Consider the following 17,673-nt stretch of genomic DNA (forward strand, 5'->3'; position numbering starts at 1 on the left):
CACACACTTTGGAAAAAGACGTCTTAGAAAATACTGCCTTACGTCTCACGGAAATATGGAAAATCGACAAATACGACCATTACTTTCTGTATCTCGGAAACTAAAAATGATAGAAATACCAGAGTCGGCTTATTAGAAAGAGGAAGCGCTATTTATTACCGTTATGTTAAAATGTCATTTTGGTCGGAGGTTCACATCCGACATTAGGAATTAGTGTCGAGATATCTATGCCTGGTACTTACTAGTTTCGGTTGCTAGAAATATTAATACAAAGAAATCATAAATAATTCAAGACAAATAAAACTTATATTCACTCTATTTTCTTTGTATACTAGTACCAGACATAGATATATGTTACGTAAACGTTCATCCAAGTTTCATGTAATTTAAGCATTATGTTCTAATGTGAGAGCGTAACTCCGATTGTATGGGAGTAACCAAAACCTTGTTATGAGTCAATTATATTTTTTTGCCTGTAACTTTACTTTTTTCATACATTTAGGAAACTTTACATACTTATTCTTCAACTACGTGCCTTTTATACTGTTTGATATTTTACAAATTTCACGCATATCAGTGAAAGGATAAGGATCAAAGTCAAATGGCGTTCTAAAAGTTTTAATCATGTGTCGAAAAATGGCAGTAAATTTACTGTGGCTACAAAATTTTCTTGGACAATCCACCTCTATTGGGCTAGCGTGGGGACTATAGCCCGAGCCCTCTCGCGCATGAGAGGCCTGTGCCCAGCAGTGGGACGTATATAGGCTGAATTATTATTATATTATTATATAATCCCCCTCTATTTCAAATTATCTTTGCTTATAGTCAATTTTTTCTTTGTCTGCAGGCGCCAGCATTAGAATAACCGCAATATAGCGAACAAAGGAAACATGCTGCGCATACGAACCAGTTCTGTTGTTCAATACTACAAATATGTATTTGGAGAACTAGCGGGTATGTACTATTCAACTTCACTACTATTAAGAGGGAAATATACCACGTGATCGTCTATAAAAAAAGAGAAAACGTTTTCCACTTCTAAATATTTTCCATTCTCCATAATTTTGAAAACCGCAGCCAAATAACACTAGACCCTACTCATAGTGTTGTGTTCCTGCCGGTGAGTAAGGTTGCCAGAACTCAACGAGGGGGGGGGGGGGATGCTAGGGTCGGCAACGCGCATGTAACTCCTCTGGAGTTGCACGCGTACATAGGCTACGGAGACTGCTTACCATCAGGCGGGCCGTATGCTTGTTTGCCACCGACGTAGTATAAAAAAAATATGTTTTTGTATGTTATAGATACAATGAAAAACTAGGTTTATAGGTTTTATTTTTTTTGAATTTGCAAAACAATTTTTTTCATCAAATCGAAGTGATTTGTTAAGATTTAGTTTGAGTACAACATTTTCTTCTAATTGGAATTTCATAGAAAAAATACCGTTATTTCGCTAGAATCACAAAGCTATTCTTCCATCTATATAAATCAGTCAATATACGTCCCACTGCTTGGCACAGGCCTCCTTTGATGCACGGGAGGGCTTGAGCTATAGTCCCCAGCTAGCCCAACTTTTGACCGAAAAGAATTCCGTACATAAGTTCCGAAAATTCATTGGTACGATCTAGGTTAAACCCGTGTCCTCTGGATTGAAAGTCGGACGTCAGAACCACTCGGCCACCACAGCTCACTGCTATTACTTTACAAAAATACGTCTGAACTTGAACCAGTTGGAGTCTAATTTAAATCACCATAGGTAGATACCTATAGAAATAATTATTATATTGTAGTAGATACTACAATATAATAATTTGAATAAACATTTTAATTTTCGTATTTTGGAGCAAGTTTTGTACTAAAGTACTCACATTTTACTAATTTAAATTTAAAGCGAGGTAAAGGAAAACCCAGACGCAGTTAGGGCTTGGGTGGTAATAATCTCAAGTGTATTTTTTTGGATTTATTTTCATTCGACCAAATTTTAAGATAAACAGTATTTTTAGTAGTAAATCTTGTTTATTTTTCTTCGTTGTGTGTGGTGTATATTTTACTATACGCACTCCAAAATTTCATAAAAAAGACTGGTTAGTTCGAAGTGAAGATTTATGTTTAACGAAACCGAGAAAAAGTATCTACTCATGTGGTAGATATTTTTTCTTAGTTTCGTTCACTGTAGAAAAATCCACGTGAGGTCTCCTTATACCCCCCTAATTTTTGTATTCCAGATCCCCGCACAAACAACTGGTTCCTCATCTCCAGCCCCATCCCAGGGCTGATCATCATCTACCTATACCTACAGTTTGTGACCAAATGGGGTCCCCGCTACATGGCCAACAAGCCGCCCTTCCAGCTTCAGAAGACTCTGGTGGTATACAACTTTCTGCAAGTTTGTGTCAGCTGCTGGATAGTATATGAGGTGATTAGAGGTATTTATTTATCATTTGTGGCTTTCTATCAGGGAAGATTCATAACATAATGCTCTGTGGGCGCATTGAGCCTTTTTTCTGATGGAAAGGTTCTTACGCACAGGACCCTTCCCTGCTGGAAAGCCACATTTCTTCTGATTTCAGCCACCAAAGTTACAGAAAATACTAATACTAATGAGATTTGGAGGTGTAAACGCTCTCCAAGCTTCAACCAATAGCGATACCCCAACGCAGGCCAGGGTCGTAAGTTTTTTCTGTAACGTGTTCTGGTATCTATTCCGGTTCTCGGCAGCATGAAACGCTTCGAAGGTTTAATGTTGCTTAAAATGGTACAGATCAGTGGACACAAAGCTCATTCCACTTGTTCTTTTACTATGGTAACAATTGTTTGTTGATTGTTATCTTTTATTCCAGGGTCTGGATGCAGCCTGGCTTCGGCACTATAGTTTGAAATGCCAACCAGTCGACTTTTCTAACAGCCACGAGGGGATGAGAGTGAGTTTAATGAGATTTATAACCATTAACCGGGAAATCGGCTACCCAACAAACGTAAAGAAAAAAATCCCGGCGAATTGGGAATCTCCTTTCAAATCTTTTTTGAAGTCGGTTGAAAATGGAATAGGGTTAGCAACTGTGAAGGGTAATAGATAGCGCCAGCATAGATTCTATCTGTCCTTAGTTTGTTCTAGGAGGCTTGTATACAGGCTATAAAAAAATATTTTTTATAGCCTGTATAGGTAAAACCCTACGCTGGCGCAATCTGTAAAATACTTCATTAACCAATATCTTCAAAAAGTGGAGTAATTTGTGAATTATCTTTCAAATAAATAATCCACTCAGTCCAGCTGTCTTTGAGAACTCAGAAAACATAAAAAAAAACGATCTTCATTAATTGAAAACCTCTATCTCCCATTTAAAGACAACCAATGATTTTGTTTGTACAGTTTGTTTGTCCTGATTGTAGGCGGCCCGATGTGTATACATATACTTCCTGGCGAAGATCACAGAGCTCCTGGACACGGTGTTCTTCGTGCTTCGCAAAAAAGACCGCCAGATCACCTTCCTACACCTGTACCATCACGCTGCCATGCCCATGATATCCTGGGGAGCGACTAAGTAATGACACTAATTGACCTTCTGAGAAGCTTAGAAATTTATTGATTAATATATTATTTTTATTATGTCTTTTCTATCACGGAACAATCGTGTTCCGTATATTTGGGAGGCGTGTGCGGAGCCGAAACCAACATGTGGAGTCCCTTTTGATACTTCAATGAAATATAAGGGGTACACCGAGTGGATGCTGCCCTTGCCACCACAAGCAGCAGGCAGCACCAGCAAGGGTGTAAGTCTATAGAGAGTTGATGGAATCTAAATTGAACTAGGCTATTGGGTGAAAGCGATGGACTTAATTCTGGGCTATGAGTTAAAAAGACAATTTTATTTCCGGCAGACTTGCCCTCACAAGATGGGCCCCCACATAAAGCGATATATAAGATGGCTCAAGAGCAATACCGGTGTGAGCGTTAAGGTTAGAGAGGTGTTAGTGGACTTTAGACATATAGCCAACTTGCCACTTATGTTTCCGCATCTCCCCTCGAGAACGCAGCTCTCACGACTCCACCCTGGACGGCTGACTAAGGCCAGCCAGAGACAGAGAATCCTGATCCTGCTCATAGAGCGCACTTACAACGAACTTCGACGACGAACTTACAACCACTCTGGTATTGCGGGTGTCCATAGGCAACGATAACTGGTTACCAACAGGGGATCCATCTCATCGTTTGCTTCTTTTTAAAAAAACTCATTTCAGATACTACCCCGGCGGGCACGGCACGTTCATCGGCCTCGTGAACTCCTTCGTCCACATCTTCATGTACGCTTACTACATGGTGGCCGCCCTTGGTCCTGAGTACCAGAGGAAACTGAACTGGTGGAAGCGGCAGATCACTACACTTCAAATGGTAAGTTGTCTTTCTTATAGCTGTAATGACGGTTATGTTTTTGAGCGAACCCGCTTGATAAAAGTAAAATTTGATTTCTCGCGTAATATGCCATTTTGCACTGGTTCCTGCAACATACATTTTATGACGGTTTTTTTATACTTTGTCGGTGGCAAACAAGCAAACGGCCCGCCCGATAGTAAGCAGTTTCCGCAGTCTTTGGACGCCTGCAACTCCAGAGGTGTTACATGCGCGTCGACGACACTCCGCACCCTCGTTGAGCTGCACATAATAACTACGTCCACGCATACATAAGAAATATGCATTCCCGCTTGAGATGCGTTTTTTTTTCAATAAAACTCGATAAATTGTGACTTTTGATAGCCAACCAGGCCAGCTAGGAACAAATATCAGTGTTGCAGTGTATCAGGATTTGAACCCGGGACCATCGGCTTCGTAGGCAGGGTAGGCACTACCCACTAGGCCAGACCGGTCGTCAAATTAATCGCGTATTTTGACCGCTAATTATTTCATTTTCCTTTGTAGTTAAGATCTGTTACAGTTATTTAAGACAATCCACTGAACCAAGATATTGAACTTTCGTATTCGTTCCTAAAATCGGAGTTTCATTCCTTAATCATTCTATATAGAACAAAACAATGGAATGGCTTATAAATAGTATTGTGTTGATTTATTTTAGACGAAGTAAATTTTAAATTAACATTAGACCATTGTCTCTGTACTTGGCCTTGCCAAGCCACGTGGATAAAACGGCTTTGTATGTAGATCATAAGGGCTAAGATTTTTTTAAGGGCTAAGAGTTCTTTATCATATGTCACTATACCTGTCACGTTCTAACAATATGTAAACGCGAAAGTGACGAGCATAGTGACGTGATAAAAATGGAACCATGCTGCCAGCGCAGCAGCTGTAGGACGGTCGCATTTTTATCACTGGTCACTATGCCCGTCACTTTCGCACTTACATACTTGTTAGAACGTGACAGGCCTATGCCAAGCCTATGACAAGTCATAAAAATGCAACCGTGCTACAGACGCAGGATTAAAATAGTAGATTGTTAACCAAGGGATGAAAGACACTCATTTCTGTCGAGTTAGTTTCGGACTACAATAGTTCGAGGCTGAAACGGTGCCTTACACAATAGGTTGCATTTATGAAATGTACAAGAGATAAGAAGCGATTTTGAAAATTTCTACCCCTAAGGTGGATAAAATGGGTTTGATCTTTTGTATGGCGTTAAATTTTTATTTTAAGCTTGGGACTTGTAACTTCGAGAATAGGTAATATATTAAAATAAAATAATAGTGATTTCAGCGTTTTTGGAAATTCATCACCTAAAAGGGTTAAAAAGGGGTTGAAAGTTTGTAACGATAATGATCTGAGTAGGGTCTCGAAATTAGTAGGAACAGAAAATATTAAAAAGTATGGAAAATAATTTTAGTGTTTATGAAAATTCAGCTCCTTATAAAAAGCTCCTTAAAAAGGGGTTGAAAGTATTTCTAGGGAAATAAATCCACGCGGACGAATTTGTGGGCAACAGCTAGTTAAAAATAATCTCTTTTTTCCTCAGGTCCAGTTCTGCTTAACGTTTCTACACTCCTCGCAACTTCTCTTCTACGACTGCGGCTTCCCTCGCTGGACGCTCGTCTTCACTCTTCCTAACTCCATCTTCTTTTACTATCTCTTCTACGACTTCTATTATAAAGCCTATAAGACGCCTAAAGCTGACGCTGAGAAAAATGCTCAAAATGGCATCAAATTACAGAGAATAAGAGAAGAATATGAGGAGAAAATAGGAAATGTTGCGAATGGAATTCAGAGGACGGCGGGAAATAAATATGAAAGATAAAATAACTGTAGATGTGATATTATTAAATAACAACTTCCTTATTTAATATATGTTTATTCATAGTGTGAGTTATTGTAATGTAAGTAGATGTAATTAAAGTCACTAATTTGTTTTTATTTTGTATGAATATATAATGGCTTCTCTACACGATGTGCCATCTTACTGGCCCACTAAGATGGGCCAGCGTGTAGACAGGGTAGTAGTGTCGGCTGCTTATGGCGCGGCGGGATGGCGATGGGATGGCCACGGTGTCGGTTTGACGTCCGCATATCAAAGGTAGTGGGCCAGCGATGGTTCGTACGCAGATACGTGTAGATACACGTGCTCCATTCCATAGAGCGTACTCTCAACCATCGCATGGCCATCTTGCTGATCCAGCGCTGGGCCATGGTGTAGAGGAGCCATAACCACCCCAATCCCCCAATAGCTGTCATTCGATGCAATTGAAACAAATGCCCAGAAGGTGAGGATGTACAATTAGCTACTCAATACAATACTCGGTCAATTATATCTGCAGGTGACAGAGCGCCAAGAGGAGCGTATGAAACAACGCGCTAAAAGTATCTGCCGCCCTCAAATACTTTTTCTAATAGATAAATATCGACAGCTCGTGTTCAAAAGTATCAGCCAGAGTGTAATTGCTCTCTATATATGTCTTGGATGATTTAACCACTGAAGATGACTTGTAATATTCTATACAAAAGACCTTGCCTATTTTTGCGGTGGAGCGGCACGTCAAATGTAAGATAAACGCCAGTCCATACAATATATATGACCATTGGCTGAGCTTTTCGACAGAGGGGTAAGCTCTTAAAGGCTACTCAAGTTCTCAAATCCTCCAAGACCTATATAGATAGATATCTTTTTTGGTCACCTAAAGGTCTTCGCACACTATATCAATTCCACACCAACTCAATTCACTTTTGGTTCAGCTTAGTGGACGACGAGTGGACGACGCGTAGACCACCCGACAGTTACTAAATGTTAAACATTGTACTGTAGGACATACAAGATAAGGCCTTAATTTCAATATTTAATTTTGAGTCGAGTGGCTGGTGAGTTGTAATAGTGTGCTAAGACCTTAAGGTTGATGATGATATTTAACTACTATGGTAGCCAACATGCGTACGGCCAGCGTGATGGTCAAGTAGGCCTCGCAATAAGAGCTTTTGAATTGTCGAGTATAAATAAATAAATATTTGGGGACAGTGTTTCACAGATGGACCTAGCCAAAAACTAAGCAAAGCTTGTACTATGAGGACAAGGCGACAATATACCCATTTATATGTTTAAATAAATACATACTTAGTTACATAAATAACATCTATAACTCAAGAAGAAAAAAAGCGGCCAAGTGCGAGTCGGACTCGCCCAAGAAGGGTTCCTTTATGACGTATTAAAAAAAACTACTTAAACTACTAGATCTCGTTCAACATTTTACCACTTTGGACACACATTTTACACTTTGGTAGTGTCTCTCGCGCAAACTATTCAGTTTAGAAAAAAATGATATTAGAAACCTTAATATCATTTTTGAAGACCTATCCATAGATAACCCACATGTATGGGTATGTTAAAAAAAATTTTTTTTTTAATTTCATGACGTATTAAAAAAAAAACTACTTACTAGATCTCGTTGAAACCAATTTTCGGTGGAAGTTTACATGGCAATGTATATCATATATTTTTTTTAGATTTTTCATTCTGTTATTTTAGAAGTTACGGGGGGGGGGGGGACACACATTTTACCACTTTGGAAGTGTCTCTCGCGCAAACTATTCATTTTAGAAAAAAATGATATTAGAAACCTCAATATCATTTTTGAAGACCTATCCATAGATACCCCACACGTATGGGTTTGATGAAAAAATATTTTTTGAGTTTCAGTTCTAAGTATGGGGAACCCCCAAAATTTATTGTTTTTTTTCTATTTTTGTGTGAAAATCTTAATGCGGTTCATAGAATACATCCACTTACTAAGTTTGAACAGTACAGCTCTTATAGTTTCGGAAAAAAGTGGCTGTGACAGAATCGGACAGACAGACGGACATGACGAATCTATAAGGGTTCCGTTTTTTGCCATTTGGCTACGGAACCCTAAAAATGAAGACTCAAGATGAACACACAAAAAAAAACGAGATTCGAACCCGGGACCTCCTGCTACGTAGGGAGACGATTTTTTTCTCTTTTTTAAATGCATGAAATTTAATGAACATAATTATTGCTATAGCAACTTCCACAGGCGCTTAAAAATACGTCCCAATATCTTTAAAGCGTAAATGCAGGCAGATGTTTTTGCAAATTTGCATACACATAGGTACAGTCAAGGCATTATATATCGAAACGGATAAAGTGCCAAAATATGTACACACTACTTTAACGTAAGTATAGGCAATGAGGTCGTGTATACATATTTTTGGCACTTTGTCCGTGTCGATATTTAATACCTCGACTGAACTGCTCTACCACTATTCTATGGGTGCTAATCGGTGATTAGATGAACTGTAACTAGTAGTTAATCAAATATCAATCAGTAGTTATAATTGTTTGTTGGATTCCCTATGACGATATGTAAATAACCCACTCATGATACATCACCGTCTTACGTTTTTATTTTCCGACAGCGATAACTTCAAATTTAAGATACAAATGTTTGGACAAATAGCATAAATATACTCAATATTTACCTGTTACTTTAAGTAGCTTTAATCTTATTTAAATATACTATTAGAAGTATTAGAACAAATTAAATCATTTTCAGAAAATTTGTTTTTATTTCAAGTAGGAAGTGAAGGAACACTACTGCATAAATTATAAACAGAAGGCCTATCGCGAACCACGTTCGACGTGCTGCCTCTCTGTCGCACTTGTAAATTCGTACGTAAGTGTGACAGGAAGGCAACACGTCGAACGTGGTTCGCGGTAGGCCCTCTGAAATAAATGTCATATACGAAGAAAAAGTGACCAAGGCCTCCAGTGCCCCAGACTGGAAACGAACCAGCGTCCTCTGCTATCGCGGCAGGTGCCTGAGCCACTCGGCCACCGGGGTCACGGCGGCATTGGTCGAATTTTTCCAAGTATATGCATTTTTTACTGAAGGCTTACGGCGACCCCTCAATTCAATTCAATTCAAATATACTTTATTCATGTAGGCCTAGCAACAAGCACTTATGAATAGTAAGACAGTATTACATATAATTATCTTAATCTAATTATCAGAGCAATTTATTGATGTTGTAAATATTATTCCATATATAATACTAATGAATATAATTCATAGATCAAATTTAATACTAAAACTTTCACAAAATACAGTCATACAAAAAAAATGTATAAAAAATACTTGTCTAGATTGTTTCTAGAATAAATTCTAAATGTCAAACAAATATAATAAAAACAACAAAGGAAATACATGCATTGGAATATATCCATTTCATCATCATTATTCAAATATAATAAATAATTAATCATTTCGAATCACAATTAATCCCACGTTGTTTTATCATTCATGTAGTCTTGTGTGGTATAATAAGCTTTAGAAATAAGTTTACGCTTTACATGATTCTTAAATTTATTAATTGGTAACTCAGTAATATGGTTTGGAAGTTTATTATAAAATCTCACACAATTACCCATGAATGATTTTTTAATTTTATGGAGCCGAGTGAAGGGCACGGCGAGCTTATGTTTATTTCTAGTATTAATATTATGAATGTCACAATTTTTCTTAAAATCGGCAATATTTTTATGCACATACAGAATATTCTCATAAATGTATTGACAGTGCACTGTCATGATGTCAATTTCCTTAAATTTATCTCTCAGTGAGTCTCTATGGTTCAATTTATATATTGCTCGAATAGCCCTCTTCTGCAGAACAAAAATGGTATTTATCTCTGAAGCACCACCCCACAGTAAAATACCATATGACATAATGCTATGGAAGTAACTAAAATATACTAATCGAGCTGTTTTGACATCAGTTAACTGACGGATTTTGCTTACTGCAAAAGCTGCAGAACTCAGTCTATTCGAAAGAGTAGCAATATGGGGACCCCACTGGAGTTTAGAATCTAAAGTTATACCAAGAAAAACTGTACTATCAACTAGTTCCAATTCCTCATCCTTCACAATGACACTTGTTTGTACATGCCTTACATTACTAGTGACAAACTTAATACATTTAGTCTTATTCTCATTTAACAATAAATTATTAACATTGAACCAATTTACTACTTTAGAAATAGCATCGTTTACATCATTGTAAGCTTGTTGCTGTCGTTTGACTTTGAAAATAAGTGAAGTGTCGTCTGCAAACAATACTATATCATGGTGGGTCTTTACAAGGAATGGCAAGTCATTTATGTAGATAAGGAACAGGAAAGGTCCCAATATTGACCCCTGTGGTACACCCATAGAGACCAATGACCCCGGTGATCGCTGTCCATTCACATCGACCCTTTGTATTCTACCATTTAAGTAGGACTTAAGTAAATCCAGTGCCGCTCCTCTAACTCCATAATAGTGTAGTTTCCTGATTAATGTTTCATGACAAACGCAGTCGAAGGCCTTAGACAAATCACAGAAGATACCTATAGCATCTCGTGACTCCTCCCAGGCATCGAAGATATGCTTAATTAGCTCAACACCAGCATCGGTTGTCGAGCGACCCCGTGTAAAACCAAACTGCTTATTATGCATTAAATTATTGACGTTAAAATGTCGTACTAATTGAGAAAGAATTAATTTTTCAAAAATCTTACTGAACGTTGGTAGCACAGATATCGGTCTAAAGTTAGTGGGGTCAGAGTTGCTACCCGATTTAAATAAAGGAGTTATTTTACTATGTTTCATTAAATCAGGAAACTCGCCGCAATCAACACTGTTGTTAAATATAATTACTAAGTCAGGCGCTATAATTTCTACTAAGGATTTGACAGCATGGACAGAGACTCCCCAGAGGTCATTCGTTTTTTTGACATTAACCGAATTAAACGCCTTTACTACATCGGAGGTACAAACACGTTCAAAATGAAAATCTCCACAACACTCTGGAGCGTTATCTTTTAATAGAGTAACAGCAGATGAGGGTGATGAATTTAAATCCTTAGTTGTGAAAACTGGTACGTCAGTGAAAAAAATTTCAAATTCTGTAGCTACTTCTAAATTGGAATCTATAATTTTGTTATCAATATTTAGTTTAAAATCATTCACTCTGTGTTTCGAGCGACCAGTCTCCACATTGATTACTTTCCAGGTTGCTTTAATAATGTTGGTACTATTTTTTATTCTTTGACTTAGATAATTTCGCTTAGCTATATGACAATCTATTTTAAACTTTTTCGAATATTGCTTGACATGTTCTTTAAATTCATCACTCGTGTTAAACCGCCGTTCCTCATACAAGGCATACAGTGCACGTCTTCGTTGATGTAAGTCCGCAGTAGCCCACTCACTAAAAACTGATGCACCACTAACTACGACCGATTTTGAAGTAAATATCGCATTATAATGATCCATAAAAGTGTGAAAGAATGAATTATACATACTATTTGGACCCATATCGGAAGACAAAAAGGGTAGCGCCTGAACTAAACTTTGCTTCATTCTTTCTACGCGGTCCGAGGTTACTGGTACAAAAGTTATTTGTTTTCTCAAGGTATTTTTCCTTAATGTCTCAAATACCATTAATTGACCTAAGTGGTCTGATTCTAAATTACTGATAACTTTTTTAGTAATAGGAACAATATCAGTGAAAATATTATCTATACAGGTTGCACTAGTAGCAGTCACTCTAGTAGGCTCCATAAACATGTGGTTGAGATTACCAGATTTGAATAGATTCAACAATCTACAAGACATTGTTGAATTCTCCAAAATATTTACATTAAAGTCGCCGCATATAAATAATTTTTTACTAGAAGATGATATTTTAAGTAGCACAGAATCCATTACACTTTCAAATATTTCAAAATTACTTAATGGCGGCCTATACACACAGACAACAATAAATTGCTCCAATTCTACTGCACTTAGTTCTATAGTCCGTTCAACAGACATGGATACAATATCCTTACGTTCCTTAAATTTTAACTGACTATTTAATATAATTAACGACCCACCATGTATGGAACTAATTCTGGTGAACGAACTTCCCACCTGATGATTATTAAATTGAGGCATTAATTCATTATTTGTTAACCAATGTTCAGTAATACATAAAATATCAACATAAAAATCGTTCATAAAAAGTTCAATCTGTAAATCTTTTCCTCTAATACATTGAATGTTTTGATGCACCAGGTGGATATACTTTCCATGTTTACAGTATTTTTCATTATATTTATTTAAAACTAAATTGCCAGAGACAGAATCTTTTGTCTTAACAGCTAGTTTAAATCATTGGTTATGACTGGAACCAATTCCAAGCTCACACTGGGCTGCTCAATAGGAGCAGAGTTGTCTGCCAAATTCTTGGCAGAAATGTCAAGTAAATAGGATAGCGATAAAGCTATTTGTCTCTTGTAATAATTTGAAAGGTAACACTTACCTTTAGTCAAAAACACCATAGGCATATGGTATTTACTAACAAATTTGTTAGTGTCAATTATGATAAACTTACTACTATATGTACAAAGATTATATAGAGATATATTCAACTTATGTCTAATGTTATTTTCTGCCTCTGACATTTGCTCACAATAGGGGAATGTGAAAATAATAATTTCATGCACTGCAAGTGAATTTAACTGTTCAAAGTATTTAAGTAAATTATTTTTGTTCACATTTCCCCTATTACCCATAAGAATTAGCAGTGTTGTCTTAGAATTAATATTACTGTCATTTAAAATTTGTTTTAAGATATTTTCAAAGCTACTGTGAGGCAGACAATTGCTGATTGTACTAAGTCCCTTTAGGTGATAGTTTAAAAATGAGCTCATATTGCTCCCAATTTCATCACAATACATAATAATATTAGGTTTAGGTGTGCTTTGTTGTGGAGTGTGGAAGGAGCTATTATCATTTATTTGCTGTTGTGGTAAACTGTCACACAGGCTTGGATCGAGTACACTGGTCAACAAATGTCCAGTCGCTTGCTTACATGCACATGACTGGGCATTGGTCAGCGACTCAAACCGCTCTGAATTGTGCTTAATCTGGGATATTAAATCATCCATGGCTAAAGAATATTCATTAATCACCTTTTTCGAACTCTCATTTATTGTTTCTAGGGATTGTATAGAATCCTCCAAACTCTGAACTTTTGTTTTTAAAATCTGTGTGTCAGTTTCATACTGTAGTTTACTATGTTCTAATTGAACAGAATACAAGTCTAACTTATCCACTAAATTAACATTAATTTTACAAAATCTCAATTTCTTAAAAAACAATTTATTCATTTTTGATAATCTCTGGTTTTTTTTAATCATTCTATTTAATTTAATATATTTTTTGAGTTTGTTTCCGCTGCAATTTACTAGTCTTGTGGTGGATTCATTGATTAAATCTATACTAACAACAGGGTTTTCAATTGGAGCGGCAACCAACTGTGAGTTGGGCCGGACCAGTTCCTCGAATAAGTTTTGAGTGTGTGCCGCTGCAGCAATATTTTGGGCCTCCTGTAGCTCGTAGATTTGCTCGTGGGCGTCGTGCAGTGCTCTCTCTAATGAGTTGATGTCTGTCAAGGCCTGTTCATATGCTGCACTACACTCAGTAAACTTGTCAACCGTCTCCTGGAGCCGGGTCGCTCTGAATTTACATCATTGTAAACATTTTCTAAAGAACATAGTTCCTTCTTTAACTTCTCTATACTATTAAGTGATAATAATAGTTCCTTTTCACTATCCTCTCTTTCACTAAGCAATTGAGCACACAATTCCTTGGATTTTTTTAATTCCAGCAAGGTAATTTGGAGTTTGTCAGCCTCCTGCTGGCGAACCGCTGCAGCTGCTCTGCGAGTTAGCATTATAAATGTATTTTATAGTAGGATAGACCCAAAACAAACCAGGGAATTGCTTACTCAAGCTAAGCGATATTACGAGCGTACTTACATGAAATAGTGACGTTTCACTATGCCTACACTGTGTTCTGACTCTGTACAATGATTTACTACGCTGTAATACAAACAAAATTGGTAATAAATAGCGATAAAAACATAGAAAATATACCGAGACGAACACAAATTTAAATTTATAACCTACAACGGCTATAAATTTAAGATATTACAAGACACTTGTAAACGTCACTAAAGCACTTCACTTATTATGTATACATTAAAATTAACACTAAAACTATTTAATTCACACCAAAATGGCTTAATATTACATGAAATATAATTAAATATAGAATAATTAAAAGGGACCTAGCAAAATCAGCTGCTGATTCTTTGACAGCCAGGGTTGCCATCCCTAGCCTATCCTATGCCTAGCTATCTCTAAGGTAGAACAGTATGGTTCGACCTTCTAACTGGATCAACTCAGGTGATACCGAGCTAGCGAGAGAAATGGCGCCGCCAATCAATAAGACCGGGGCCTTGGTCACTTTTTCTTCGTATATAACATTTATTTCAGTTTATTTAAATTATTTAAAAAAGCGGTGGTGGTCGAGGGGAGTATGACGTTCGACTTTCAATCCGGAGGTCGCGGCTTCAAATCCTGCCTCGTGCCAATGAGTTTTTCGGAATTTATGTACGAAATGTCATTTGATATTTACCACCAGCTATGCGAATGTGAAGGAAAACATCGTAAGGAAACCTGCATACATCTGCGAAGAAATTCGAAGATTTATGTGAAGTCCCCAATCCGCATTGGGCTAGCGTGGGGACTATAGCCCGAGCCCTCTCGTTCATGAGAGGAGGCCTGTGCCCAGCAGTGGGACGTATATAGGCTGAATTATTATTATTAAATATAATTTCAATTTCTTAACATTGTTGTATGGTGTTTTTTTTTTTGTTGAAATCTATCTTGTATAGCGCCACTTGCACTATCCCGCTAACCCGGGGTTATTCGATTAAACCGCTGCCCCATTGACAAATTGAACTGGTAACCATGGTAACTCCAGGTTTAACCGGTTAACCACGAGTTAGTGGGATGATGCAAGTGGCGCTTAGTCATGCAAAAAATCAGATTTTGAATATGGCAGTCAAATCGTTTTATAAAAAGGACACTTTGTGCGTGACGAAAAGTTGGGTTGATTCTTTTTTTAATACTACTTCGTTGGCAAAAAGCATACGCCCCGCCTGATGGTAAGCAGTCGCCGTTGCCTATGGACACTCCAGAGCGTTGCCGACCCTAACACTCCGCACCTCGTAGAACTCTGGCAACCTTACTCACCGGCAGGAACACAACACTATGAGTAGAGTTTTGGCTGAAGGCTGTTAATGCGCAATTCAACAGGTCCTCTAAAGAAGATTGGAACCATCTCATATTGGAATGATGTCAGATTCGTGTTATATCAGTATCATATTATATTGTTGGAATTGGCCTGTAAGTTTTATGAATATAGATCGTGTCATTCACGACGACGCATGCCTTAACTCGTAATGTGATGTCATTAAAGGTTAGATTAGACAAATCTGCGCGTCATCATCGAGGGCATGAACTATAAGGGAAGTGATGAGCGGAGAAAATCACGGGCAACGGCTATTCTTTATTCAAATACACATCGAAACTATTAACTCACCATCGATGGACCCTAGGGACTTGGCAATAAGGTTTAAGATTGACAGTTAAGAATAGTACCTTAAATGCTCGCCAGTGCATACAGGGCAGGGTGACACAGGTCGCTAATTGTTTTGTCCAAGGCTGGGATTGATGGTCAAACGAATCAGATTTAAACGATACTGGATTTCGTCATACCTTAGACGAAGTGGGTTTTTTTATAGAGCTGACGTGTTTAGTGAAGTTTATTCCATATAAAATAAAAGAAATATAAATAAGACAAATATTGATTTGATTGTTTTTGGACGATAAACTAGGACTGGCAAGTAAGTGTCATATTATTATATTTGATTGTATTAAGATATGCTGTGTTTAAAACAATAGTTTTTCTACTCGCCGACTGTGATGGTTGAATTAAGATTTCGTATACCAAACTATAACTGCGTACTTTTCATGTATGAGCTCCCACTCAACTATAAGATTCATTTCGATACGCTGTAGTCAACTGAAATAGAAATTGACCAATTACGTGCCGCCACGCTCCTATAGAAAAGACTAAGCAGGCGCGGGGTGCGTGTTGGGCGGGAGTCGCGCGTTTATGTCTACATTTTTTTGAGATACTTACCAATTTTCATTAATTATTTAGGTTTTATAGTAAAAAAAGTATTATTTTAGATGACTCGTAGAAAAAGTATAGTATTTCAATAGTGATATAATCAAGCTTTTCAATCTCGTACCTTACTTAGGCAACTCAGCAAGCAAGCAAGCAAAACACGGTACTCGACTGAAAAGCTCTCATTATATCACGATTGTATAAAATACCGTTATAACATTTTAATATTTCATTAAGAATCTGTTTCACAATGTCCTTAATAAACTACTTGCCATTTATTTGATGAAGAAAGTAATAGTTTGCGTTGCACAATATTCAAATAAGCTTAATATAGATAAGAGGCTAGTAATAATAAGCCCGCAAGGCAGCGAGCTGTTTGGGAGTAACGACCCTACGGACCCTAGTGCTCCAGAAATTCGATCAGGGTCTCCGTCTCCGGCGTGTCTTCTTCGATCGGAGTGGAACCCCAAGGGGACCTGCAGGACTCTCAGCTCTGGCTTGCCTTCATTGACCGTCCAGAGGGGAGTCGTTAGAGCTATATGCTCCAGGAGTGGAAAAATTAAAGGGCATAACGCCGCGAGTAACTTCGGAGAAAGCGCAGCACACCGCTCGACACCCCTCACACCTGTATTGCACCTAATAGTCGTCTTTATTATGCCCAGATGCCCAGGCCACCCAACCTAACGGAGAGGCTAGCCTGGATCCAAGTTCTTTCGCCAAAAGATATATTGAAGACGGTGGTGAGACTGGTGAGAGTTTCTAAAATTAAATTGTCCAAATTCCAAAAGTGTGATCCGCGAAGTATGTATTTCCGACCGTAACCAATTTTTTAATTTTGAGAGAACTTGTGTGCATGGTTATTTTTTTCAAAATGGTGAAACAACGGAGTTTAATATGATTACCTATATGACTAAAATAATAATATGATCATTTAGATGTAATTACGGTACCTCTGTACTTCAACGACCTTGACCATCGTGTGCTTGCTATAGTTGCTATCAATGGATGCAATAATTTCGCTTTACAATATGAGTAATAATTACTTACTAAAATTTTCTAAGATATCACTAGTATTCTAATTTGGTAGCCAATTTTTTTAAAACATTTTTATATGTGTTTTTTAATGGTATATTAATATTTATTTAAATTTTAAGTACTAAGGTTG

The 17,673-nt window shown here is 37.4% G+C and overlaps 2 protein-coding genes across 3 annotated transcripts in view; both read left to right on the forward strand.

Annotated features, from left to right (window-relative positions):
- The first annotated feature begins 279 nt into the window (after positions 1-279).
- LOC133533815 (elongation of very long chain fatty acids protein AAEL008004-like) lies at positions 280-6,282 on the forward strand. 2 transcript variants are annotated; one of them, XM_061872869.1, is made up of 6 exons: positions 280-954; positions 2,223-2,413; positions 2,838-2,918; positions 3,388-3,539; positions 4,237-4,387; positions 5,958-6,282. In XM_061872869.1, exons 1-6 carry the CDS (start codon positions 891-893, stop codon positions 6,234-6,236), a joined length of 918 nt encoding a protein of 305 aa, XP_061728853.1. In that variant the 5' UTR covers positions 280-890; the 3' UTR covers positions 6,237-6,282. The 2 variants fall into 2 exon arrangements, with proteins under 2 accessions (XP_061728853.1, XP_061728852.1); XM_061872868.1 differs by having other exon boundaries at positions 4,237-6,068.
- Positions 6,283-15,142: 8,860 nt separating this feature from the next.
- LOC133533812 (elongation of very long chain fatty acids protein 7-like) overlaps positions 15,143-17,673 on the forward strand; it is a 48,983-nt gene continuing 46,452 nt past the window's right edge. Inside the window, exon 1 of the mRNA XM_061872864.1 lies at positions 15,143-16,221. The gene's annotated coding sequence lies outside the window, so the exon portion shown is untranslated. The remainder of the gene's footprint in view (positions 16,222-17,673) is intronic.

The sequence above is a fragment of the Cydia pomonella genome, unplaced genomic scaffold, assembly GCF_033807575.1.
Source record: "Cydia pomonella isolate Wapato2018A unplaced genomic scaffold, ilCydPomo1 PGA_scaffold_206, whole genome shotgun sequence".
In the NCBI taxonomy this organism is placed as follows: Eukaryota; Metazoa; Arthropoda; class Insecta; order Lepidoptera; family Tortricidae; genus Cydia; species Cydia pomonella.

What these genes read in the sequence shown, in the direction of transcription:
- LOC133533815 (XM_061872868.1), top strand. Translation starts at nt 891, where the DNA reads ATGCTGCGCATACGAACCAGTTCTGTTGTTCAATACTACAAATATGTA. An exon ending in GCTGCTGGATAGTATATGAG is followed by an intron (nt 2,414 to 2,837) that starts GTGATTAGAGGT and finishes CTTTTATTCCAG; the next exon opens with GGTCTGGATGCAGCCTGGCT. An exon ending in ACAGCCACGAGGGGATGAGA is followed by an intron (nt 2,919 to 3,387) that starts GTGAGTTTAATG and finishes TCCTGATTGTAG; the next exon opens with GCGGCCCGATGTGTATACAT.